The 26,703-nt window shown below is 39.5% G+C and overlaps 1 protein-coding gene across 1 annotated transcript in view; it reads left to right on the plus strand.

The window, feature by feature from the left end:
• Nucleotides 1–26,703, plus strand: part of Rsf1 (remodeling and spacing factor 1) — a 108,803-nt gene that overhangs the window by 65,139 nt on the left and 16,961 nt on the right. Inside the window, exons 5-8 of the mRNA XM_021202042.2 lie at nucleotides 8,120–8,274; nucleotides 17,584–19,355; nucleotides 21,353–21,559; nucleotides 26,036–26,140. Coding sequence (XP_021057701.1) covers nucleotides 8,120–8,274; nucleotides 17,584–19,355; nucleotides 21,353–21,559; nucleotides 26,036–26,140 — 2,239 coding nt within the window. The remainder of the gene's footprint in view (nucleotides 1–8,119; nucleotides 8,275–17,583; nucleotides 19,356–21,352; nucleotides 21,560–26,035; nucleotides 26,141–26,703) is intronic.

Genomic DNA, 26,703 nt, shown 5'->3' on the forward strand with positions numbered 1-26,703 from the left:
TGAACTCAAGTGTTGTGCAGTGGCAATGGGTGCTCTTTACTGCTGCGCTATGCTGCTAACAGTGATTAAGAATGTGAGACCTAAGCAGGGTGTGCTGGTGGCTGCCATTCAATTCTAGTACTTAGAAGGCAGCCACAGAAGGCTTATCACAAATTAAGCCAGACAAATGCTACAACTATTAATATAAAATACACAAAAATTGAAATTAAATGATGAGATGAAAGTGGGATCTGGAGTCAGATCTTCCAGAATTCAATCCTGCTGTGACCTTAGGGAAGTACTGTACCTCTGTAGATATCTCTGATTTTGTTCAGTTTGTTTTATTTTGAGAAAGGGGTTGCTATGTAGCCTAGGCTGTCCATGAACCTGTGATTTACCTACCTCAGCCTCCTGAGTGCTGGGAGTTTAGATATGCACTACTATGCCTTTGTGTTGGAGTTGCATTAAAGCTTGCTGATTTGTGCTATCTTAATAATATTGTTGAAGTTATTATTAGCATGCCTCCATTTTCTCGGCTTCAGTTAAAGACTGTTGTTCCTCTCAGTTTTCATTTTTTGCTACCTCAACATGTAGTTGATTCATAAGAGACAGAATAATGTTACTGAACCTTAAACCATAATGATAATTAATATAAGATACTTGCTATATTTATATTATGCTTTATTCTATGTTAAGGAGGATTCCCATTTTATGGAAAAAAGACAAGATCATAAATGTTTTTTTAAAAAAAATAGACATGAGCTGTGGTGGAGAATATCCCGAGGTGTCCAGGAAGAGCTCGCTGGAAAGGCTATTCTTGCAGTTTGTCTGCTTTTGTTACCATTGGCTTGCAGGGCTATTGTTCCTGAAGGTTTAGCCCTTACCACTAACTCACATTTGAAGAACTATTAGACTCACAGAAGGAATATTACATAAAACAATAGTTAACAGTGTGTCCCTTTCTCCAAAGTCTAGGTTATTTAAGATACATAAAGTGGCTGTAAGCATTAGAATCTGGTAAAGTTGGAAAGTTAGTCTGCCCTAAACTAAGTTGCTAATCTTTTCTATCAATGTAATGCAGTACAACCAATTTAAGTTTATCCCCCCCACCCCAATCCTCACTAGTTTACAAATGAATGAGACTCAGGCTATGGTTATTTTATTAATTTTGACAATGACTGGGGTAACCTCTAATCTCCTTTTCTAACTGCTGTCCTGGCTGTCTCCCCAGCGCTGTACCCCAGATACTTCCTGGTCTATCCCCTCATGGCTGCTTCCTCCTGTCCTTTCTTCTCCATCCCCAGGCTGGTAACTCAAAACCCACCTACCTCTGATCCCTCCAATAACTGGCTGTAGCCAGTTTTACTTAACCAATAGTTTTAAATCAAGCAACAAGATTTGTACAACAAAAGCTTGTAAAAGTGAGAATTGGAGGGCTAGACCTGCCATACAGAATTTAGCATTGTAATACATAGCAACACACCAAACCTCCACTTGTATTGAAAGTATCATACTACCTACAGAATAGCAGCCACTCCTTTTGCTGGATTGGATCTAAAGTCTTAGGACTGCTTCACCTCATTTGTTCTTGCTCTACATATAGTCTGTCAGCAAAACCAGTCAGCTTTCCATGCAAAATTAATCTAGAATTTTACCACGTTTTCATCCCTTTCCTATCTACATTAGTCTCTAGCTACTGTCTATGTTTTATGAAAATACATACAATAATCTCTCCCTCTCCCCCCCTCTCTCCACACACACACACACACACACACACACACACACACACACCAGGGTTGTTTACTATACTCACAAATATTATAGTCAGCATGACAAACCAACTCTCAACAGTTTCCCTCTAACCAGTTTTTTATTTTTTAAAGATCTAGTTACTTTTATGTGTATAAGTGTGATTTGTTTGTTTTATTCTTTTGTCTTCCACACATGTGTACATAGGCACACATACACACTTTTATACATACAACAAACATATATCATGCTCACATACGTATACAAAAGGATCGTAATTAATATATGAAACATTCTAGACTAAGATAAAAGAAACACAGTCATTTTGTCCTAAAAGAATATGGTATTTTGGAGGGGATTTGCTGATATTATAGATTGAAGGAAGAGTGGTTTGAAGAAGAAAAAGGGAGGAAGGGAAAAATATCCAGATTGTTGTTAGGGCCTATAGTCTACTCTTAAAGTTCTAGTTGTTAGGGGTGGAGAGATGGCTCAGTGGTTAAGGACACTCATTGCTCATGCAGAGAAAATCTGGGTTGAATTCCCCCAAGCATCATACAACACCCTCTTCTGCCCTCCACGGGCAAATACATGTAGGTAAAAACACTCATTTATATTTACACACACACATACACACACACACACACAAAGAGAGAGAGAGAGAGAGAGAGAGAGAGAGAGAGAGAGAGAATATAATTTCTAACTAGTTTAAATTTAATATACTTAACTTTTTCTAGCAGAATAAATCATTAGCTCAAACTTTGAAATATCTAGGTTTAGATAGTTTTCTGTTTTTATACTCTAATATGTGTGAATTATACTTGTTTTTAGAAACATTAGTCACGTTAAAAGTTTTAGGGAGTTTTTCTTAATATTTTTTTAATTTCCTTTTTTTTTCTTTTTTTTTTTTTTCCTTAAGATTTATTTATTTATTTATTATATGTAAGTACACTGTAGCTGTCCTCAGACACTCCAGAAGAGGGAGTCAGATCTTGTTACGGATGGTTGTGAGCCACCATGTGGTTGCTGGGATTTGAACTCCAGACCTTCAGAAGAGCAGTCGGGGGCTTTTACCCACTGAGCCATGTCACCAGCCCTTATTTCCTTTTATAGCTTTGATACGTAGCATAAACAATTTAGATGGATCTTTTCAGTAATAAGAACATTTAGTGAGCCGGGCAGTGGTGGCGCACGCCTTTAATCCCAGCACTTGGAGGCAGAGGCAGGTGGATTTCTGAGTTTGAGGCCAGCCTGGTCTACAGAGTGAGTTCCAGGACAGCCAGGGCTACACAGAGAAACCCTGTTTCAAAAAAAGAACATTTAGTGACTAGCTTGTACAAAACACTTGTCAGAGTCCAGCATAACTACAGCAAATACCACAGGGATAGAGGCATGTGCTCCATATAGAACTGTGTAATAAGAAAAAGAGGTAATTAAGCGTCCACATACTTTTGTTCGAAGACAAAGTAGTGTAACAAGAAGGAAATAACATCTTTGTGAAAAATAAATTATTTACAAATAGTTGAATCTTCTATTTTTCTGTAAAATTGATACATTACCATATCAGATTCTGAAAGAGCACCTAATCTGAAATTTTAATAAACGGTTAAATTTTATACTTTTGCTTGGTGGTGGTTGGCACATGTCTTTAATTCCAGAACTGTGGAGGCAGAGGCTGGCAGATCTCTGAGTTTGAGGCCAACCTGGTCTACAGAACTAGTTCTAGGACAGTCAGGGCTACACAGAGAAACCCTGTCTCGGAAAAAAAAAAAAAAGAAAGAAAGAAAGAAAAAAAATTTATACTCTTTATTGTTTAAGTTCATATTAAATTTATATATATTATGTGCATTCCCACATTTGATAAGTAGTTAACATTTAGTTGATTTCCACTAGTTAAAATTTTCTTTCTTTCCCAGGGAGATCAATTTGATATTTGATCTTTTATTTCTTGTATTGTATAAAATCTAAAATAGAAAATAATATAAAAGAATTAATCACATGTTGGTTCAAATGGAAAATTCCACCTTGATCTGGCATCAGCTGGTACTGTCAAAAAACACAGGTATTCGACATAGAGAGTGTATTCAGCATCCCAAGGAGGAAGCAGACACTCTCCTGGTCCCCTACATTGAGGAGGACTCTTCTTCACATGTCTGCATGTCTAGCAGTGATAGCCACAGAGAGGAAAACACAGCATTTGTGCAGACTGTATGTCCCTCCCAGTGACAAGGTGCATATGCTGCCGCAAAGGCTAAGAGCTACCTGCCTTATTCAGTGGTTTTTAATTTTTGTTGTGGGACCAAAAATTATTGTTGAGTCAGAAAGGCCCACAGACACCCTGTGAGGAAAAGGAATACAAGAAAGAAGAAATATTTATGTTTATCAGTGGCACAGAAGGTTAGGTTATAAGAGAAGCTGCACATTGGTATACAACACCTTTCCAAACACTGTGATTTGGGGATGACAGTATGTCCAGCAGGGTACAAGTATGATCTGTCAAAGGTCCATGCTGATAAACGGAGGAGAGGAGTTAGTAAAAAGCAGAAAAGTGATGCAGAAAGCTCAAAATGAAGGTATGGAAAGCAGGATCCATCCCTTACAGTCTCTTCTTGCCACTCTGCAAGGAGCTTCTCAGGAGCTAAGAAAGGACCTGTCTTCACTCCGGGAGAGCTGGAGGGAATGGTGAACACTGATAGGCAGATTGCAGAAACGGAAGGAAAGACCAAGAATTAACTTCTAAAGACTTTAATTATTTACAGATCTGATCATGCAGTGTAGGAGGTTTTTTTTTTTTTTTTGGTATAGCCTTGGCTGTCTTGGAACTCACTCTGTAGACCAGGCTGGCCTCGAACTCAGAAATTCACCTGCCTCTTCCTCCCAAGGTGGTGTAGGAGTTCTTGATGAATTGTCCCTGCCTTGCTGATGAGAATTTTACTAGGCCAAGTCAGCCCTGCTGGCATGTGCATAGAGGTGAAGCCAGCAGTGATGGCCAGAGTTCATGGCCTTACTGCTGTGCGAGCCTACTCTTAAGCTAACAGAAGTGCAAAGATCAATAAAGACATTTTCTTTAAAAAAAAAAAAAAAAAGACATTTTNTTTTTTTTTTTTAAACAAATGTTTTCCTAAACAGTAGTTCATGCTCATAGTAAACTGGACTGGGAGATGACTACAACATTTTATATTCACTGACAATGGTTCTGCTTATTTATCCCAGGTGCAATTCCCTACAAAAATCTCAATTCAATCCATGTCCTTTACTCTAAAGTAACTTCACTGTTTCATCCCCAGCTTAGGAAAATACACTTTTTCTTACCACATTAATAGCAGCTAACAGAATCATGGGTGTGGAAAGTTTCCAAAAGGGGTTTCTTAAACTCAGGGCATGGCGACTCATGTCTGTAATTCTAATGCTTTAGAGATAGAAGCAGGAAGTTCACAAGTTCAGGGTCATCCTGGGCTTCACAGTGTTTGAGGCCAACCTGAATCCATGAGACCCTGTCTCTAAGAATTAAATGAATGGGGGGAGCACAGTAACTCTGTGCTATTACCAGTGCTTGCAACACAGCAGTTAAAGCCACAGTTGTGTCTGCTTGATGCCACTGTATGGAGTGGTGGTAATGATCAGCACTGAGGATTCTGAATATTAAGGAAAAAAATCTTTTAAAAATTCTAAAACTTGCCAGGCCTGGTGGCGCAGGCCTTTAATCCCAGCACTCGGGAGGCAGAGGCAGGCGGATTTCTGAGTTCGAGGCCAGCCTGGTCTACAGAGTGAGTTCCAGGACAGCCAGGGCTATACAGAGAAACCCTGTCTCGAAAAAAAAAAAAAATTCTAAAACTTATTTTGAGCATATGATGTGTTTTACCTGCATATTTGTCTATATACCACATTTATGCCTGGTGCCCATAGAAGCCAAAAATGGGGTGAGGGGCATTAACTTCTCTGGAACTGGACTTCCAGACAGTTGTGAGCTACCATGGAGGAACAGGAAATCTAACCTAGGTCCTCTAGAAGAGCAGCCAGTGCCATTGATCACTGAACCATCTCCAGCTTCTCTCCACAAAAGATTTCATTATACACGCTAAAGCATACAATGTGAGGCTCTCATGGTACGCTAGAAGAAATGAATATAGATGTTTTTAACATCAATACTGAATGAAATTCCAGTTATTCATCTATTGACCCATTATGAGATAGTCAAAAGGATCCTGAACCACCGTGGTCCAGACAATAGAGGCGGAGCTGTTAATAATTGCAAATGTGTTGTTATACACATTCCAGGGGCCTTAGAGTTGTATGCATTTATAACAAAATGAATGTCTGCTTATAGAATTCAATTTCTATGGTAAAACTTGTTCATCGTGGTGGAGGTTTTGTGTGTGTGTCTGTTGGTGGGTGCTTAATGAGCATGCGTACCTATGGAGGCCGAAGACCACAGCTTCAGGTGTTGGTCCTCAGGTGCTGTCTCCGTACTATTCTTAAGGATTTTCTCTCTAGCCTAGATCTCAACCAAGTTCATATTCCAGGCTGCCTGCCCAGCAATCCCCAGGGAGACACACCTATCTCTGCCTCTGCAGTGCTAAGGCTGCAGATGTGCACCACTAGACCCAAGCTTACTAACATGGGTGGTGGAATTGAACTTAGATCCTCATGCTTGTCAGGCAGGCACTTGGGAAACCTTTTTAAAAGATGTTAGGTCTTTTGTCATGAGGGATGACAAAGGAAGGAGTTGCTTTAGCTCATCGTTTCAGAGGTTACCTACAGCCCTTCCCAGTCAGTTCTGCTGTTTGTGGGCCTGTGATGAGAGAGCATCATGGTGGTGGAAGCATGTGGCAGAGGCTGTTTACTTGACTCTGGACAGCATGCAGAGAAAGAGGATACAGGAAGTTCCAGGGCAAGATACACAGCCCTCAAATACATACTCTTAGTAACCCACTACCTTCTTAATAACTCTCAATAGTGCCATTGTATTATTTTAAGAAGAAATTAACCCAGTAGTTAGATCCTAATCAAATGCCCAACATCTATCAGTTGGGCCCCAATACTTAGATCTGTGGGACTAATTATTTCAAATGCTGTCCAGAAGAATATCTTCTTGTCACTAATGGACTCATTTCTAGATCCCTTAATTGCTTGAGATTGTCCTTCTCATAAAGAAAATCCAGCCATATATGACAGCACATGCTAGCATATGTGACACCAAGTTGGAATGATTGAAAGATTGAGATCAACCTGAGCTATACAATAAGACCCTAATTCAAAAATATATTTAAACTGGAACAATCTGTACAATGGCCTTTTGCCTTTGTTGTTGCTGTTGCTGTGAACCTGGTCTTTAATGTCTGAGCCATCCCTCCAGCCCTCCAGTAGCCTATTAGTCATAGAGCAGCACCGCAGGTAAGGTGGAACCTGCCATTGGTTGCTGTTAAGCAGCTGAAATCAGCATTTTTGAGCTCCTCCTCACTGCCCAGTTTCCCTGAACTCATCTTATCCCTGTAGTGATTATTCCAGCTACTTATGTATAAACAACTATAAGAAAATAGTGTGGTGGTGGCGCACACCTTTAATCCCAGTACTTGAGAGGTAGAGGCAGGCAGATTTCTGAGTTTGAGGCCAGCCTGGTCTACAGAGTGAGTTCTAGGACAGCCAGGGAAATACAGAAAACCCCTGTCTCAGAAAAAAAAAAAGAAAAGAAAAGAAAAAGAAAGAAAGAAAAAATAAAAAATAAAAGAAAATAGTTACTGATAGCACATTAACAAGAATAATATTGATCCCTAACAACTGTAGTTTATCCATATGGTGGTGGATGGAGATAGTAATACCTTTTCTTGATAGCACAACATGCACTCTCTTAACACAATAAGTTATTGAAAATGTTGTGTGACCTTATTTACAGACTGTCTACAGACTGCACAGGAACAGAGTCTGAGCAAATGGCAGAGTGGCCCATGCTTCTTCCCTAAGTGTCAGGGTCTGAGTTCAGAGGCCAGCATGCATGCAGAAGCTCGCACAGGGACAGGCAGGTACATCCTGAAAGACACCTGACATACTACACAGGGACACTGGAATTGTTATCCACAATATGTAAATACATAAGTAGTGGTCACCTTTTGGCTTGTTTAATGTTGTACCTACCCTTGTTTTTATCCAGAGTGTTTTGCATTGCTGCTCTATTCAGTAAGGAAAATAAAACTTTTGTTTGATGAACAGTACATTTTACTGTGTGACTTTCTTAAGTACTTAGTTTTAGAATCTGGGTTTTGTTAGGACTACTCCCAGGCCATTGCTGTTCTTTACTGTGTTGTTCCCCTCTGATTTTAATTTCGAGTAGGTGCTGTTCACAAAATTTCCTAGACTCAGAAAGATTTTTATGCTGTATTCTTTTTCCCTTGTTTAGAAATCGAAACGAGTTGGCTGAGACTCTTGCACTCCTGAAAGCACAAATTGATCCTGTCCTATTGAAAAACTCTAGCCAACAGGAAGACTCTTCCCGGGAAAGTCCCACCCTAGAGGATGAGGAGACTAAAAAAGACGAAGAAACACCTAAACAAGGTTTTTTTGTGTGTTTTATTTTGCTTTGTTTCGTAATCTCTTCTATTTTCTACTCCTCCACCCAACTATATAATCCTGAATTTTTATCTCAATTTGAAAAATGGGGAACCTTCCTATAAAAACCTATTTCAAAAGGAAACAAAGAAGCAAAAAAGAAATGCTTGTTCTTTCTGACATTTTGAAAAGTATAAATCAAATATGTTCAGATTATTAATGGAGAGTCTTACCAATTTGAGACCCTTGTTAGGCATGGTGCCACTCACCTATGCTTTCAACACTTGGGAGGCAGAAGCAGGATGTGCTGAGTTCTAGGCCAGCCTGAACCAAACCAAAGCCCTAACAGAATGCTAAGACAAATTTATTGAACTTGTCAGTTGGAATACAAAAAGATGGGTCACAGGTTTGACAACTTTAAACATTTGTAGGTTTCTGGGCCTGTGGCATTCAGTGCATTTATTTACATTGTTCTCCCCACTAAATTCGTGAACATGCTAAACACTGAGTGTTTTCTCCAGCCGCAGCCCAGGAATCTTGTTTTCTGTCTTTAGGAATTTGATTACAAGAACCTCATATCAGAAGAATCAAAGAAATACTTTCCCTTATTTCACTTAGTGTACAGTTTTTAAGTATCTAGATTAGTACATGTATGATGATTTCCTTCCTCTTATGCATAACAGACCAGACAGTGGTAGCACACGCCTTTAATTCCAGTACTCAGGAAGCAGAGGCAGGCAAATCTATGAGCTGAGTTTGAGGTCAGTCTAGTCTACAGAGTGAGTTCCAGGGTAGCTAAAGCTACACAGAAAAACCCTGTTTCAAAAACAAGCAAGCAAGCAAGCAGACTGAAAATAGTCTACTACATAGGCCCCACTTTTTGTTTATCTGTCCATTTGTGTTACGTCCTCCTTCTGACTGTTGACTAATCCTGCTGGGAACATACTAATACAGGATACTTCTTTGAATTCATACTTACGCTACACACCCAGGAGTGAAATTGCTAAATTGTATGATAATACTGTTTAATTTTTGTAGGCCTTAACCATACTTGTTTTTTTTGTTTGTTTATTTGTTTTTTGTTTTTTTTTTAAAGACATGGTCTCACTGTGTAGCTCTGGCCTAGAACTCACTCTGTAGTCTAGGCTGATCTAGAGAACTCTTTGCCTCTGTCTCCCAAATGTGGGATTAAAGGTGTGTGTCACCATACTTGGTCTTTTTCTTTTGATAAGTCCCTAATGACTAATAGTGTTCAGCATCTTTTCAGATACTTATTAATCTTTTGTATCTTTGAAAAGGTATAATGTTATTTATCAAAATGTCTTTATTGTTGAATGTTTTTGCTCTGTGTGTGTTGGGGGGGGGTGCTGCTTATACTTGTCTTGAGCTCATAGGGTCAGATAATCTTCACTCCTCAAGCAGAGTTGCTGGGATTATGTCACCATGCCTGACTGCTTGTTACTGGTTTTTTTGTTTTTCAAGACAGTGTTTCTGAGTAGCCCTGACTATAGACCAGGCTGGCCTGGAACTCACACAGATTTCTCTGCCTCTGGATCCTAAGTGCTGGGATTAGTGAGCACTGCTTGGCAACTGCTGCTCATTTTTAAAACCAGAGTTGCTCATTCATTTTTGTTACCTTAATTCTTAAGGCTATGACAGTCATAAGTATTAAACCTGTTTTCGTTGAGTTTACTAGTTTTCTACCTCAGCAGATGAAAATCTTTACCTTTCTGAAAGGGGAAAAAAAAAAACCCAGAAAACTAAGCACTGGCATGTGGAGAAGAAATTAGCTAATTCTGGTGCATGCTCCTGGTACACGTGCACACCTGGGCACATGGATTCAGGGGTGGGGCACAGATCAGCCTCAGGCTGCATTCCTAAGGAGCCATTTACCTTGTTTTCTTGAGAAAGCAAGTTACACTAGGCCCTAAATTCCTGATTAAGCTACAATAGCAGGCAAAAGAGCCCTAGGAATTCTCTTCAGCTCTTAGATTACAGATGCAAGCTGCCACATCTGACTATTGTTTGTTGTGCTTTTTTTTCTTTTTTCTTTTCTTTTTGAACAAAGTGGTGAATATTTTATTTGTTTCTCTTGGTGTTGCAAAGCCAGTGCTTCGTGGTGGGAAAACAATAGCCAACACAGCACATGACAAAACAAAGACAGTACTCTCCTGCCTCTGACTCTGTACTTCCCTGCATTCCCAGGCATTTCCAGTGAGAAGACACTAAGTCTCTGACCAAAACCCAGTGGTGGATATGGGCAAGTTACAAAATTATGTAAGCTACACCACTGTTATCCCGAATTATGAAATTGTTATAACCAATAGGTAGGGTCTTACCATGTAACTGTGGCTGGTCTGGAACTTGTTATGTAGACCAGCCTCGAACAAACATCTGCCTATTGGGTGCTGGGATTAAATGGTGGTCCATCACCAAACCCAGCCTCATAACCACTTTTCACCACAGTTGATCTTAAGAATTCTAAACACTAGAGCTTAACCCCTAGTCAAATACTTGGTATGGTGATTTTCAAAAATCTGTACACTCTGTTTATCTGCATCCCTTAGGAAGTTGGGGGTGGGTCTTAAGTAGCACTCTCAAGAACAGTTTTTTTCCATCAGTATTGCTAAATGTTATTTCAAGTCTTCTATTCTCCACTAGTTTAAGACAAGCATATTGGAGCAGGTCACATCCAGTTTTATCTGGAAGTGGAGGGGTGCCATGGCCACTCCTTAGAGGACTTCACGTATTCCTCATAAGCTTCTTCACTCATAATTCATGCATCTCTGAAGGGTCGCTCAGTGTCACCCTGATCAGCCAACCATCTTCCTAACAGGATTTGTTGATGAGCCCGGGTTTTCGGCAAGTGCTTCACTGACTTCAGTTACTTCTCCTGACAGAGGAAAGTAGAGTTCACTGGCCGCCTTCACACTCTCCAGGCACCAAACTCCTCTTGTTTTTTCAATTTTGTTCCAACTTCAGGCAGACTACATCTCCCAAAGCTTCCTGTGCAAATTACCGATTCCTACTGTTCCAATACTATCCTCTGTTGTTACCCATTGGAGTTTCTCTATGAATTTACACCCCGACAGCAAAGCAGATGTGGGTGCGCAGCGAGTGGACGGCGGTGGGCAGGAGGCCAGGGTGGCGGAAGGGCTTGCAGGCCACAGCCCATATGCTCCTCACCACTCATAGTGACATGATCCAAGGTCCCCAGGGTAACTGCCTTCTTTTGTTTTTTTAATGTAGGTTTTGGAGAACAGTCTTGGGTTTGCCATCAAACCCATTCTGAACTGAGCTATCTTCCCAACTAAGCTGACATCCATCGTTAGGAATTTGCCTCCCCTGCCATGTTTTCATCCACTGGAAGCTTGTATTTTTTGTTTTTCATTATGTTCTTTTTTTCACTTTGATGCTTTGAGGAAAGTATCCATCAGACAACCCCTACATGTAGGAAATGTTGTTTGAAAACAAACAATTAAGCCTTTTATATTGAAGCAATATTTCTGCCAGTTAAACATTTCCTTCATTAAATCCTAGTTATTACGCTCCTTTGGCCATTCTTCATATGATTTCAAATATTGGTAGTGATTTTGTTTTTTGTTTGTTTGTTTGTTGTTTTTGTTTTTGAGACAGGGTTTCTCTGTATAGCTCTGGAACTCACTTTGTAGACCAGGCTGGCCTTGAACTCAGAAATCCGACTGCCTCTGCCTCCTGAGTGCTGGGATTAAAGGCGTGCGCCACCACTGCCTGGGTGGTGGTTTTACTTGTAAAGTACAAAAATTTTAATGTACACCCTCGTATTCTAGAGGGATCTGTTATTTCCTTTCTGTTTCTCTTTTATTTGCTATGTTTCTTTTAGTAGTATTCGCTAAGGATTAGTTCTGGTATAAAGTGTAATACTATTTGTTCATTCAGTTGTTCAGTTTGGTCATTCATTCGTTCTATGTGTTTGCTTATTTCCTCCCACAATAAAAAAGTCGAAGGGGCCAAATTATGGGTGGGGCGCAACTTGATCTCAGCACCTGGGAGGCAGAGGCAGGTGGGTCTTGGGGAGGTGGAGGCCAGCCAGGGCTACATGGTGACTCAGAAAAAGAAAAGACTAAAAAGTAAAGTAAATGAAATAAAGGGGTTGGAAGAAAAACTGAGTGGTTATGAGCACTGGCTTCTCTTCTGAACACACTGGCTCACAACCATCCCTAACTTCAGTTCCAGGATATCTAGTACCATCTTCTCACTTCTGAGAATACCAGGCTGGTTACATAGTGCATAGATATATGTCTGTGCAGAGAAAATACTCATACACATAAAAGATAAAAGTAAAAGCTATACAGAATATGAGATAGACAAAACATTTTTTTTCTTTTTTTTTGTTTGTTTTTGTTTTTTTGTTTTTTTGTTTGTTTGTTTTCTTTCTGTGTAGCCTGTCCTGGAACCCACTCTGTAGACTAGACTGGCCTTGAACTCAGAGATCCATTTGCCTTAGCCTCCTGAGTGCTGGGATTAAAGGTGTCTGCCTCTGCTAGTGTTACCACCACCACACTGCAAAATATACATTTAAGAGGCAGTTAAAAGGAGCTAGGAAACTTTAGATTCGATTTTTTTTTTTTTTAAAGCATTTCTAAAGCACTTGATAGTGTTGCAGAGGACCTGGGTTTGGTTCCCATCAGTCACATGGTGGCTCATAATTGTCTGTCATCTAGTTGTAGTGGGTCTAATGCCCTCTTCCAGCCTAGGCATGGAACATGCTTGTGGTACACTTCCTTACATGCTGGCAAAGCACTCATACACGCAAAGTCATGTTTTCTTATTTTGATTTTCTCCCATTTCCTTATGGTTACATAGTTCTGGGCCTGGGCATGGATCGGTGATTAAGAGCATATACTGCTGTTCCAGAGGACCTTTGCAGGTTCCCAACACCAAGGTTGGGTAGCCTCGGGGGTGAATGCCTCTGGCACTTGCCAGCATTTGTACTCAGAAGCACACACTCCCTACATCCTGTCTGTTCCCCTAAGATTAAAAACTAAAATGTAAAAAGTTACTCTTGGGGGAATGGCATGCATGCCATATTGTAAATGTGGAGGTCAAAGGACAACTTTGAAGAGTTGATTCTCTCTACCTTTACACAAGTTCTGTGGCTTTGGAATTCAGGCCATCAGGCCGGCACAGCAAATGCTTCTACCTGCTGAGCCATCTTTCTGGGCCTCTTGACACTGATTTAGATGGACAGTTCCTTGTGTAGTTTAAAAGTCAAAACACATTATTTCTTTAGTAGCTTTTTTTTTAATCCTGTGACTGTGTGCATGTGTTGAACCTGGTTCCAGGTTCAGCCTCTCACACTGCAGAAACAATTAAAAAATCAAAGGAACTCTTTTGTGTCTCTTATTCTGGCAAGAAAATGTTTATCTTTAAAGGTTTCTTTCTTTGAGCCATCTGTTGACAGTCCTTAGTAAAGTACAACTTGCTAGTGTATCACTCAAAGCTGCCCGTGTTGGGCCTCAGTGTCGGGGGGGGGGGGGGGNGGGGGGGGGGTGGAGGGGGGGGGAGCAGCCTACAGGAGCACTTGTGGAGCAAATGCTTGCTCCTTGTCCCCTTGACTGCCGTTGTGGGGGTGATACTGACTGTAGCTGGTGATGCCATTTTTGAGAAGACCCTGTGTGGTGCTGCCCCAAGAGTCCGAGCAAGTCTGTGTGTGGAGAAGCAAGACTGGTGGATGCTGTTGTCTTCTTCTAAACAAGTATGCCAGGCCTTCCATACTGCTGTTTCCTGCCTCCTGGTACAGAAAGGAAACAGCCTGTGATGGAGGACATCTCAGTAAGGGAATGGATGAGGAGCAGGACCCTGGGTTTTGCGCTTTTCTCTTTCCTGCCACCCTGAGCCAAACATACATGTGGTTCCAGGTTCAGCCTCTCACACTGCAAAAACAAAAAAAAAATCAAAGGAACTCTTTGTATCTCTTATTCTGGCAAGAAAATGTTTATTTTTAAAGCTTTCTTTCTTTCTTTCTTTCTTTCTTTCTTTCTTTCTTTCTTTCTTCCTTTCTTTCTCCTGCTCTCTTTTCTGAAATAAGGTCTTTCACTGTATTATCCAAGCTTGTCTTAACTCTTGGATTCAGAGGATACTTAAGGTTTTTATTTATTCATTTATTAAATACTGGACATCTTCTATATATGAATTATTATTGCAGGCAAAGAAGTTCAGTAAACTAAGCAGACCAAAATTAGTTTTTATGAATCTTACACTATAGTGGATAAAATAACTAATCTGTGTGCCATTTATCTGAACCTATTTTGTTCTAAAATAATTTGTATATGTTAAATTGCCTAATCTTTATTAGATAAATAAGTTTTCAGGAACCCAATTGGTTATCAGAAACTGCAGATAATACTGAAACTTACATAGAGATAAATTTTAATCTATAAATTTATATAGATGTACAGTGAAAAGAGTGTGATAAATGGGTGTTGGCTGCTGCCGGGGCTTAGGGACACGCTAGGCACCTAGCTCAACTAGTAGGATTCTTTTCCGTCTTGTTGTTTGTTTGTCTGTCTGTTTGCATGTTGGCTGAGCATTCTGCCACAAGTTGGCCGTGTGTGTGTGTGTGTGTGTGTGTGTGTGTGTGTGTGTACATTTCATCCTTCTACCTTTGTGTGGTTTCAAAGGATCAAACCTTTACAACTGAGCTATCTTGTTGGGTCATCTTTTAAATTTTTATATACCTCCATTTTCTACTACTGGGCCCAGTTTTTTATTTTTATTTTAAAATTTAAAAAAAAATTTTTTTTAGTATGAGCATTTTGCCTGTGTGTATGTCTGTCTGTGCACCACCTGCATGGTTGCCAGAAAAGGGCATTGGAGCCCCTGAAATTAGAATTACAGAAATTGGTTTTAACCTGCCATGTGGGTGCTAGGAACCCAACCCTGGTTTTCTGGAATAGCAGCCAGTTCTCTGCTTAGCTTCAGTTTTACCTCATCTTCACAGCACCTTCTTTTATTATTGTTACATTTATTTAGGGTTTGTGCACCATTGTACAGGTGTGGAGATCAGAGGACAACTTGCAGGAGTTGGTTCTGTCTATCTTGTGGGTTTGGGATTCGAACGGGTCATAAGACTTGTCATCAAATGCCTTTGTTACAGAGTCATCTTCTCTTCCCAGTGTTGCTTCCCTTTGTCCTGATATACAGCTGTCTGCAGTATAGAACTCTGCTTATAGGAGAAGTAATGGGCCTGTTTGTTAGAAATTTTGAGTGTATGGTGACTGGATGATTGCAAACTTATCTGAATCTAGAGGGATGCTTTTGAACAGATCTGGTTTGTAGTGCTCTCCTCTAATTTGCTTTTTAAGCTCCATGGCCCATTTGGAGAATGTTCAGTGCCCTTTACTCAGCTGGTGTATAAAACGAGAGACTTCCAAGTAGCATCATTGTAGGGCTAATTGTTGTCATTTAATTACAGGTCAGTATTAATGCAATGGTGTCTTGGTATGAGTGTACAAGATTGTCTGAGTTTAGTATGTTACATTTCAGGAAACCCCTTTATCCTGAAAAACCAGTTGGCCACCCTAAAATGGCATTTCTTCTAACTTACTTGATTATAAAAGATATTACATGTTTACTATAGAAAACCTGATAAGGATAAATCAAAAATAAACACCAGTAATTACTTTGTGACCAAAAAACCGTCACTATTGCTCTTAGATCTAGTTCTTTTGGTCTTTATTGTAGCCATTGATAGTGTTGTACTTATTTACTGGAATTACGTGACAGAGTTCTATGTCTTCTTTTTGTACTTGACATTCTAGTCTAACCATTTTTTCCAATGTGTTCTTCTTTCAAGAATGAAGTTCTAGGTATAAACAGAAATATTTGTTTCTGAGTGGTTTACCTGTTTATACTGTTAGTGCAGCTGGGTGCATACAAACACAGAACTTACGGTTGATTGAAGTTTACTTCCTTAAATGGATCATACACTTGGGGTAGTTCAGTCTTACCTTTGAGATGGATCGTACACCTGGATAGCTCAGTCTTACCTTTGAGATGATCGTACACCTGGGGTAGTTCAGTCTTACCTTTGAGATGGATTGTACACTTTGGGTAGCTCAGTCTTACCTTTGAGATGAATCGTACACTTGGGATAGCTCAGTCTTACCTTTGAGATGGATCGTACACCTGGGGTAGCTCAGTCTTACCTTTGAGATGGATCGTACACTTGGGGTAGCTCAGTCTTACCTTTGAAATGGATCGTACACTTGAGCTAGTTCAGTCTTACCTTTGAGGCAGGGTCTCATTATCAGGTGATTGGAATGTCTTATATGTAATCTATGATTCTATCACAGGAATAGTTCTTAGACTAGTTGTACACATGAAAGTTTGAATTAATAATTAGGATTCCTCATAGTAACTGCTATTAAAAACATACATATAGCAATATGTAATAAACAAGATATTATTCATTTTTATAGAGAATTAGAGTTAAAACTTAAATGGAGCAAATTTTAATTGGACATATTAGGTTTTGACAGTAATAGGATTATTATATTAGCTATCATTGAGAGCTTGCTTTTGCCACTGCCTGTAGGCCTTATGTGTAATATAATACATGTATAATAAATATACATGCTATATACTAATAATTGTCAGCTAGAGCAGATATTCTGACAGTTTACAACTGTAGATAAGGCCAGAAGCAGACCCTTGCCTGGCTTGCTCAATGCCCAGGGCTCTTTCCCCAGTTGACCATCAGAAAAAAAAGTGCTAATGTTTCACTGAAAAATAGGACAATATGACTCCAACTTTGTAGAAAACATACACAATTAAAGATAGAGAAACCAACCCTGAAAGCTCCCGCAGTGACTGGCCATGGGTATAGGCATATGGGCATTTTCTTTGTCTCTTCTCATTTTTCCACTACAGTGTTATTGTTACCTTGGTGACCTGAAATACTCAGTGACTTGTGTACAAGAATGTTTCTCACTTTATAAAAACAATTTGGCTTTTGAGAACTGTTTTATGAAGCATTTCTGGTTCATATTTTTGAGAAAGCCCTTGAGTTGGGGTTCATTACTTCAACTGTATAAATATTTGCATTCCATTCAGAACAGCGACACTAAATGTAGAAAGTAGACACCTGAATCTATATTTTAACATCTAGAAATTATGACTCATAATTTTTCTTTTTATTGTCAGGTTTTTTTTAAATCAAAATATCCAGTTACAACAGGCTTCATATTGAAATTGAAATGAGTATTGCAACATCTAAGATATTTTTTTTAACCTAGAAACTTGAGTTCATATAAACTTTTGTTCTGGTTTTAGAGGCATCAAAAGAAAATGAAAAGACAGGCGCTGATGAGTGGTCAGTGGATTCCAGAAAGTGTCCTGCAGCCAGTGCTCTAGAAGAACCAGCTGTGAAAATTGAGAAAGCAGATGAAAAGGAGCTTATGAAACTGCCAGTCATTGTAAAGCTAGAAAAGCCTTTGCCAGAAACTGAGGAAAAAAAGATTATCAGAGAGGAAAGTGATTCTTTCAAGGAAAATGTCAAACCCATTAAAGTAGAAACGAAGGAATGCAGAATAGACCCAAAAGATCTCAAAGGCAGCTTGGAGCGGCTGGGCTCACAGGAGCCCGAGCGAGCCGACTTTGGTAGCAACATCAAATCTTCTCAAGACATCACAGAGAAATCTACTGAGGAAACAGAGAAGCTTAAAAATGATCAGCAAGCCAAGATACCACTGAAGAAACGTGAAATTAAGCTGAGTGATGATTTTGACAGTCCAGTCAAAGGACCTTTGTGTAAGTCAGCTACTCCAACAAAAGAGGTTTTGAAAGATGACATAAAACAAGAGGAAGAGACTTATAAACGGGTCTCTACCATCAGTGCTTTGAGTCATGAAGGGAAACAACTTGTGAATGGTGAGATTAATGATGACAAGGTAATTTCAAATTTTAAGACAGAACAAATGGAAATACAGCTTTGTGATACAAAGGAAGATAGTGCTAGCATCCCTGCTAAGGATGGAAATGCCTGCGTGGAGGGAAATGGTACGGAGTGCTTGAATTCTGTCATAACCAGCACAAAGACAAGTGAGCTTGAGAAAGAGGTCCCTCTAGGGAAGGGTATAGATAGCTCTGTACCAGACATAGAGAGCCTCAGTCAGAAAGGCAGGTTAGAGGAGCCTGGGCTTCCAAACATGGAAATGCCCCTCGAACCTTCTGAGAAAGCCACGGATCTCTCTTTAAAACCTACTTTGTCTGCCACGGAACCCTGCACTACGAAAGTTGAAGAGAAGGCCCCTAAAAGTAAGAGTGAGAACCACACCCCAGGCATAGAATGCCTGGAAAGGGTAGAGAAGGCCAAGAAGATCTCCATTGATAAGGACATACAAAGATTGAGTCCAATACCAGAAGAAGTTGTAAGGGATGCTCTAGAATCAGAAAAGTCAGGTCCTTGTGAAGTGGCTGAAACTCCTCTCCCACTTGACATGACTGGGGCCAAGGAGAAACAGACCTCTGAAAAAAAGGATGCAGACTGTAGTAGAGGTTCAAGTGAAAGTCAGTCCCTTGAAAATGCAAACCCAGAAATTCTAAAAGAGGATTCTGAGTCCTCGAGGGTGGAAATGGCCAAACTGGACAATGCCCAGACCTCTGGCATGGAGGATACTTTTGAAGCAAAGGGCTCTGTGCAAAAAAACAAATTTAAATATAAGTTAGTTTCTGAAAGAAACAGTACGTCTTCAGAAAATACAGAGATCACCTCTGAAAGGAAGAAGGAAGGCATCAAGTTGACAATTAGGATATCAAGTCGGAAGAAGAAGCCAGATTGTCCCCCGCAAAGTGTAGACACAGAAAGCAAGGAAGAGAAGGCAGGGAAGGAAGAAGAGAAAACAAGTGTGGGTCGAACTTTAAGAAGGTCTCCAAGAATATCTAGGCCCACGGCAAAAGTCGCTGAGATCAGAGTCCAGAAAGCCGATAAAAAAAGAGCTGACAGAGAAGATGGAGTGGAAGGGGAGCCGGCATCTTTGCAAACAGCAGACAAGAAGGATCACTTGAAGAAGGCAGAGAAGGATACAAATTCTAAAGCAAGCAAGGTAAAATTTCCACCAACTTTTTAATGGAGAAAAATTTTAAATTACTTTATTAGTCTCTGTTTGACATGTGTATGTGGAGATCAGAGAGGGGTTTGCAAGTGTCTCCTCTCTTTCCACCATGTGGATCACAGGGATCAAATTCAGTCACCAGGCTTGGCAGCAAGTGCTTTTACCCACTGAGCCATCTTGTTGGCCATTATGTTTTAATTAATTTTTTTTTTGCATGTGTATGTATATGATTTATGTATGTGTATATGTGGATTCTGTGTGTGTGTGTGTGTGTGTGTGTGTGTACACTGGGTGGCTTCTTTATCCCTCTCAACCCTTTATTTGTGAAACAACTTGAAGCTCAAGGGTTCAGCTCACTTAGCTGCCTGTGAGCTTCAGCAATCCACCTGTCTCTACTGCCACCCCAGGGTTACAGGAGCACACTGCCATGTGTGACTTTTTATGTGAGCTCTGAGCATCCAGAACCCAGTCCTCATGCTTGTGTGGCAAACATTGTATTGATTGAGCCATCTTGTAAGCCTGTGTTCTCAATTTTAGTTAGAAAACTAATTTAGATCAAAATTGTTTATAGCTTTGTGTTGAAATAGCCATTCAAAGACAAAAATAAATCTTCCTCTTTTTTCAATAATTACACCCACATACTAAATTTCAAACCATACAGTGATTCTTTTTCTATTGCAAGTAGTTCTAAGAATGCACTCTATATTAGCTATCACACTAATAAGGAGCCTATAGAATGCTAACATGAAACTGTCCATATTAACAGTTTTGTGATACATTGTTTCATGCCTTTTCCCAAGCATTCATGTTTATGAATATTCATTAAATTTTTAAAATAATTGGATCAAACCTGTTTATTTTACTGTGAGTTTTTCCACGTTAACAGTATTGTCTCTATATTTATTTGTGGCCACATAGTATTTTATAGTGTGGATATACCTCATTTTATTTAATTACTCCCTTATTAATTGACATTTAGGTTGTTTCCCATTTTTCACTATTACAGGCAATGCTGCATTGAAGATCCTTTTGGACATAAGTGAGTATTTCTTTAGAATAGACTCCTGGAATTGGAATTACTGGGTCAAGGGGCATGTGTATTGTAAAATTGATAGTTATTGTCACATTGCCCTTCAGACTCCCTGTTACTGTACCACCCATTACGAGTGTACACGAATACCCATTTTTCTCATTTTAATCATTTGTTTTATAAGCAGGAATTTTCTTTTCTATGCCCCTTTTAATTTTTACCAAAATCAACACTAATACTTTATTCTTTGGGAGTTTGCTGTTAAAAGTACTACTTCTTCATTTTATTGGCCACATTATTATTCATTGTCATTTATCCTTTGTTCCCTGAAAAATGGAATTTTGAATTCTTTTCAAACCCTTTTTTTCTTATGTTGGAATTATTTGTTCTTTCCTAGAGGCCTGTAGTTTAGTAATTCAGTGACATAGGAAAGACTGAACTAGATCATAAAATGGTGTACCACGATCAGCTTCATCTCTGGATCACAGTAATTTAAATGCATCTCTGATATGCTTTAAATTTTTTGTTTATAATTTAGAACTTAAATTTTTGAAAAATAAATGTCAATATATCTTCCTGCTATTGATAGCCTGTAAGTGTTCATGGCCTTTGACCCAGAATCCTGTTCAAGGAATTTATCCTAACCACAAAAATGGATGTAAACATTAACATTTATGAGGGTACATTGTGAAAGTGAAAAAATGGGAAACAACTACCCAAATGTGTGGAAAAAATCAGTACAGCTATTTGGTCATTTTTAAGGACCCTTCTCCCCCACATACAGAAAAGAATAATGAAAACACATCCCAAAACTTAGTAGTAGATAGACCTGTTGATAAAACTATAACAATTTCATCTTTTCTTTCCATATCAGCTAAATATTCTCCAAGGGATATGTAGTCTGGAAAAATAGAAGAAAAATTCTTATGTCCAATTATCTCATTTTTAATTATGTAAGGTAAAACCCAAAGGCAAAGTTCGATGGACTGGCTCTCGGACACGTGGCAGGTGGAAATACTCCAGCAATGACGAAAGTGAAGGGTCCGAGAGTGACAAATCCTCCGCAGCCTCGGAAGAGGAGGAAGGAAAGGAAGGTGAAGAAGCAGTCCTTCCAGATGACGATGAACCTTGCAAAAAGTGTGGCCTTCCGAACCATCCAGAACTAGTACGTACCTGCTAAGAGAGCCGTGCTTGAGCCGCGCTTATCTGATGGCTATACTGTGGTTATTTGGAGTGAACTTCTGCTCCTAGGTGGTTTTGTTTTGTAATTATTTTTTAGAGACAGGGTTTCACTGTTGGCGGTGGCTGGCCTTAAGGGGGTAATTACAATTAACTATTACTGTGATAAAGCACTGTGACCAAGAGTTTGGGTGGGTTGGTGTGGCTCCAGAGGGTTAGAGTTCATGATTGCAGAATGAGAGCATGGAGATATAGTTGGCTAGAGAATCATCTTCGAGCTCACATCCTAATCCACAGGTGGGGCGGAGAGCATACACTGCGGGCATCCTAAGTCTTTTGAAAGCTCAGAGCCCATACATTCTTTGCTTGAGCAAGATTCCACTTGCTAATTCTCCCCAAACACCCACTAACTGGGGACCAAATATTTCCAGTTCTTTTTTTTTTTTTTTTTTTTTCGAGACAGGGTTTCTCTGTATAGCCCTGGCTGTCCTGGAACTCACTTTGTAGACCAGGCTGGCCTCCAACTCAGAAATCCGCCTGCCTCTNCCTCCNGAGTGCTGGGATTAAAGGCATGCACCACCACGCCCGGCATATTTCCAGTTCTTGAGAACAAGAAGGGACATTTCCTTAAAACCGCCACAACTACCATAATGAGCCAGGCTATGAAAGTTAAGGCTTTCATGTTGAGGAAACTTGAAGATCTGAGACTGTGCTGTAGAATCAGCAATGCTTGTGTTTGTTATACCATTTCCTCCCCACTACCCCAACAGAATGGCTTTAAAACATAATCTGGTGGGTTTCTTATGCCCCACACTTGAAGATAACCCAAAACCAAAATTAGAAGCAATGATAAACCACTATTGTATTAGTAAGATATATGGTCCTTGTTCCTGATGAACAGAAAAGTAATCAATTCAGTAAATTTAGAGCTCTTGTCTGTGCTAGGTGTTTTAGTTAAAAGCAATGAATTGTTGCCTGAGACTTGGAAATTCCTATGTAGTGATAACTATTTAGTGGAATTTGAGGTTTTTTGGCAGTGTAAGACAAGTCTTCCTTTTAGAAGTAAATGAAATTGTAAACTTTATTTTTAATTCTCTTAATTTGAAATTTAGGTTACATTTTTCTGTAGAAATCATGTGATAAGTGGAATTGGGAACCTGGCTTGGTCCACATATGCCAATCAATTGATTTTATAGTTGATAGACACCATTAGTGATAGTTGGGATCAAGTGGTGACTCTGTATTATACAGAGCAAGAAGAAGGTGGTTTTCCAGCCTTAACTCTGTCCTTCATGGAATGGGGTAGAACTTCAGAAAGACAGTGTATGCCAGAGTTGAACAAATAAATAGAGAGCACAGATAAGTGGAGCCAGGCCCTTTCTTATAGCAAGACCAATGGTAGACTGAACTCTGTGTTGCTGGAGTAGAGTTGGAGGAAATTCATTTTAATATAGGTAGAAATACAGGTGTGTGTGTGTGTTTGTGTGTGTGTGTGTGTGTACACTTACATAGTTACTGACTAATACATTCTCTCTGTGAGAACTTAATAATAGTGACAGGCCATTACTGTAAGTTCTCAGACTTCCCAAACCTTGTTTTCCAAATCCATCTGAAATAAAGGAACCAGGACTTCATTTTATTAAAAATTAGTAAGAGCACCTGACTGCTCTTCCGAAGGTCCGGAGTTCAAATCCCAGCAACCATATGGTGTCTCACAACCATCCATAACAAGATCTGACACCCTCTTCTGGAGTGTCTGAAGACAACTACAGTGTACTTACATATAATAAATAAATAAATCTTTAAAAAAAAAAAACCTATGAATTTATTAATTGCTATGGTGATTTTTTTATTTATATCCCTAAATTCTGTGACCCGCCTAGTCCTAGAAAGCTTGAGTCCCTCCCCTTGAATATTGGCTGGATTTGTTATTCCTTGGTTCTGGTTTGTGCTGGTGTTCATTTATTTGTGTGTTCCTGGTGACTCGAGTGCATCCTGGCCACACATCTACCATGGAGCTGCTTTCCCAGCTCCTTTTTGTTTGTTTTTCAGAGAGTTTCAAAATATAGCCCATGCTGGTCCCGAAATTTGATCTTCCTTCCCTCACTTCCCTGGTAGGTGGACTCCAGGCATTAGTCACACAGCTCAGTGGGACTTATTTTGAAGGTAGAAGTATAGAAAGTAAAAACCGTGCATCTTCTAAGTAAAAAAAAACAAGGAGCTACTGCTTTAAGTGATAGTACTACTAATAATCTATACTAATGTCATCTATCCCTTGTGTGGTGCTTTTAATAACAATGGCTCCCATAAAACCTGAGGCAGTTGCTTGCACACACCTTTAATCCCAGGATTAATCCTTGGGAGGCAGAGGTAGGTGCAGCTCTGTGAGTTAAAAGCCAGATTTACATAGTGAGTTTCAGAATAGCCAGAGGTGGACAGTAAGACCCATTCTCAAAAAAAAAAAAAAAAAAAAAAAAAAGGAAAAAGAAAGAAGAATTATGCTATGTCTATGAGGCTGGAGAGATGGCTCAGCAGTTAAGAATACCTTCTGGTCTTCCAAAGGACCTGGGTTCAGTTCCCAGCACCCACATGGCAGTCCATAAGCCACAATCTCTCAGTTCCAGGGGATCTCATGCCTTCTCTTGACCTTCGCTGTTACTGCACACAAATGGTACTTATATATACATAAACACATAAACACATAAATATTTCTTTTTAGATTTATTTATTGTGTATATAGAATTCTGCCTGTGTGCATGCCTGCAGATTAAAAGAGAGCACCAGATTCTCATTATAGATGGTTATGAGCCACCATGTGGGTGCTGGGAATTGAACTCAGGACCTCTAGAACAGCCAGTGCTCTTAACCTCTGAGCCATATCTCCAACCCTAAATAAATACTTTTTAAAAAGAAGAATGGCCCCCATAGCATAGCATCATGTATTTGAATGCAGAGAATGGAACTATTTAAAGGTTTATAAGTATTAAAAGATGTGGCCTTGTTGGAGTCCAAGTGTGTCACTTGGTGGGGCCTGGGGAGGGCTTTGAGGTTTCAGAAGTTCACATCAGGCCCAGTCTCTGCCTTAACTGCTGCCTGCAGATTAGGACATAGAACTCTCAGCTCCTTCTCCAACACCATGCCTGCCTGCATACTGCTATGCTCTCTGCCATGATGATAATGTACTAAACCTCTGAAGCCAGCCCCAATTAAATGCTTTCCTTTATAAGAATTCCCTTGGTCATAATGTCTCTTCACAGTAACAGAACACTGACTTGTCACCTTTTGTTCCTCTCTCAAACACAGACTCCAGCTTAACCATTTAGAAACATAGCCTATCAGAGTTGTTTATAAATTGTTTAACTTCTGATATTCCAAAAACTGGCAAAGCCACAGGAAAAAAAGTGTGTGTGTGTGTGTGTGTGTGTGTGTGTGTGTGTGTGTGTGTGTGTGTGTGGGAGAGGGGCTAAACATGTTAACAGCAGAGGGTGAGTGTGGAGAGACATAACCAAATGAGGTGCAGTATAGCTTCCTTGGATCCATAGTCAGAAAAACAACATTAGTTTTGGGGAAAGGTCTTATGGAACATAATGTGTTGATGCTAAGTTTTTAGTTTTAGCAGAGGTGGGTGAGATTTTAGCCTTTTTTGGGGGGCATGGTTGTACACACCTTTTGAGCATGATGGCTCAGACACTTCCAGTCCTTTTCTGTATGTCAGGTTCTATCTTATTTGAATTTACAGAATATAAGGAACTGTGTTTCTTACGTGTAGCTAACTGAAATGCAATTAAAATGGAAATATTTTATAATTATATGTGTTTGCATACTTTATGATACTTGAATTTAAAATTCTGTTATAAAGAATGTAAGATCACCTGTGGCAAACTAGAAATTGATTTCAATTCAGAAACCACTTATTATTTCACTAATTTCTGTATTAAAATATTTTCTTAGGATGTCAGAGGGAGTAGTTTTTAACTTTTAAAATCTTTGTTTGTGTTTTTGTGTGACACTGTTTCTCTGTAGCCTTGGATGTCCTGGAACTCACCCTGTATACCACACTAGCCTCAGATTTTGAGATCTGCCTGCTTCTGTCTCCCTAATGTTGGGATTAAAGGTTTGAGCCTCCACACCTGGCTCAATTTTTAAATGTTTTTCACATCCCTAATTATCAGAGCTATTTCATTGGCTTCATATACATACCATATAGTTCATGGTAGTATACTAAGAAATACTGAAATACTGACTTCACCAGAATTGTGTCTTCTCATATCTATAACAAACTGAGCACTCTCTAGGCTGAGACAGGAATAGTGCTGATAGTTTAAGGCTAACCTGGTCTATGTAGCAACTACCAGCCTAGCCAGTTCTATTAATAGAGCAAGGCGTTGTCTCTCAAAAGAAAGACAGACATGCTATTGTTTTAACAGAATGCAGATGTTGATATTACTGTGCTTTATTTCAGATTCTTCTATGTGATTCTTGCGACAGTGGATACCATACTGCCTGCCTCCGCCCTCCGCTGATGATTATCCCCGATGGAGAATGGTTCTGCCCTCCTTGCCAACATGTACGACCCCCAGCCTAACTGTTTCCAACCCTGAGTTTTATATTCACTACATTAGCTGTATTTGCCAGTAGTGTGTACCTCTTGCCTGGACCCTGCCGTCTGTTAATGTCTTGTCTGCTCTAAAATGTCTGGCTTTTGTAGGACCATCTTTTTTTCTACTCAAATTTGTAATAAATATAAATAGCACAAACTTTGGATACACACACACACACACACACACACACACACACACACACGCACACACACACATATTTCTGTAGTTTACTCCCTTCTTAAAAGATCCTTTTTCATGAATGTATCCCTTTTTGTGGTAGCACTAGAAGAAACATCAGTGCGTTCTGTATTTATTCATAATTTCTTGTAAAACTAAAGAACAGTAAATTTCTGTTCACTGCATGTTTCACAAGTCTAACCTCATTAGTTTTCAACATACTGGTTTTAGGCCTTTTTCTCTGAAGTTTCTGTCTTTGGCTCATCATAGCTTATCTATGATATCTTTTACACTGTATTGATCGGGTTACTATGTAGCATTGTTTTGTATGTTTGTTTTTTTTTTTTTTTTT

The sequence above is a fragment of the Mus pahari genome, chromosome 1 (genome assembly GCF_900095145.1).
Source record: "Mus pahari chromosome 1, PAHARI_EIJ_v1.1, whole genome shotgun sequence".
Classification (NCBI taxonomy): Eukaryota; Metazoa; Chordata; class Mammalia; order Rodentia; family Muridae; genus Mus; species Mus pahari.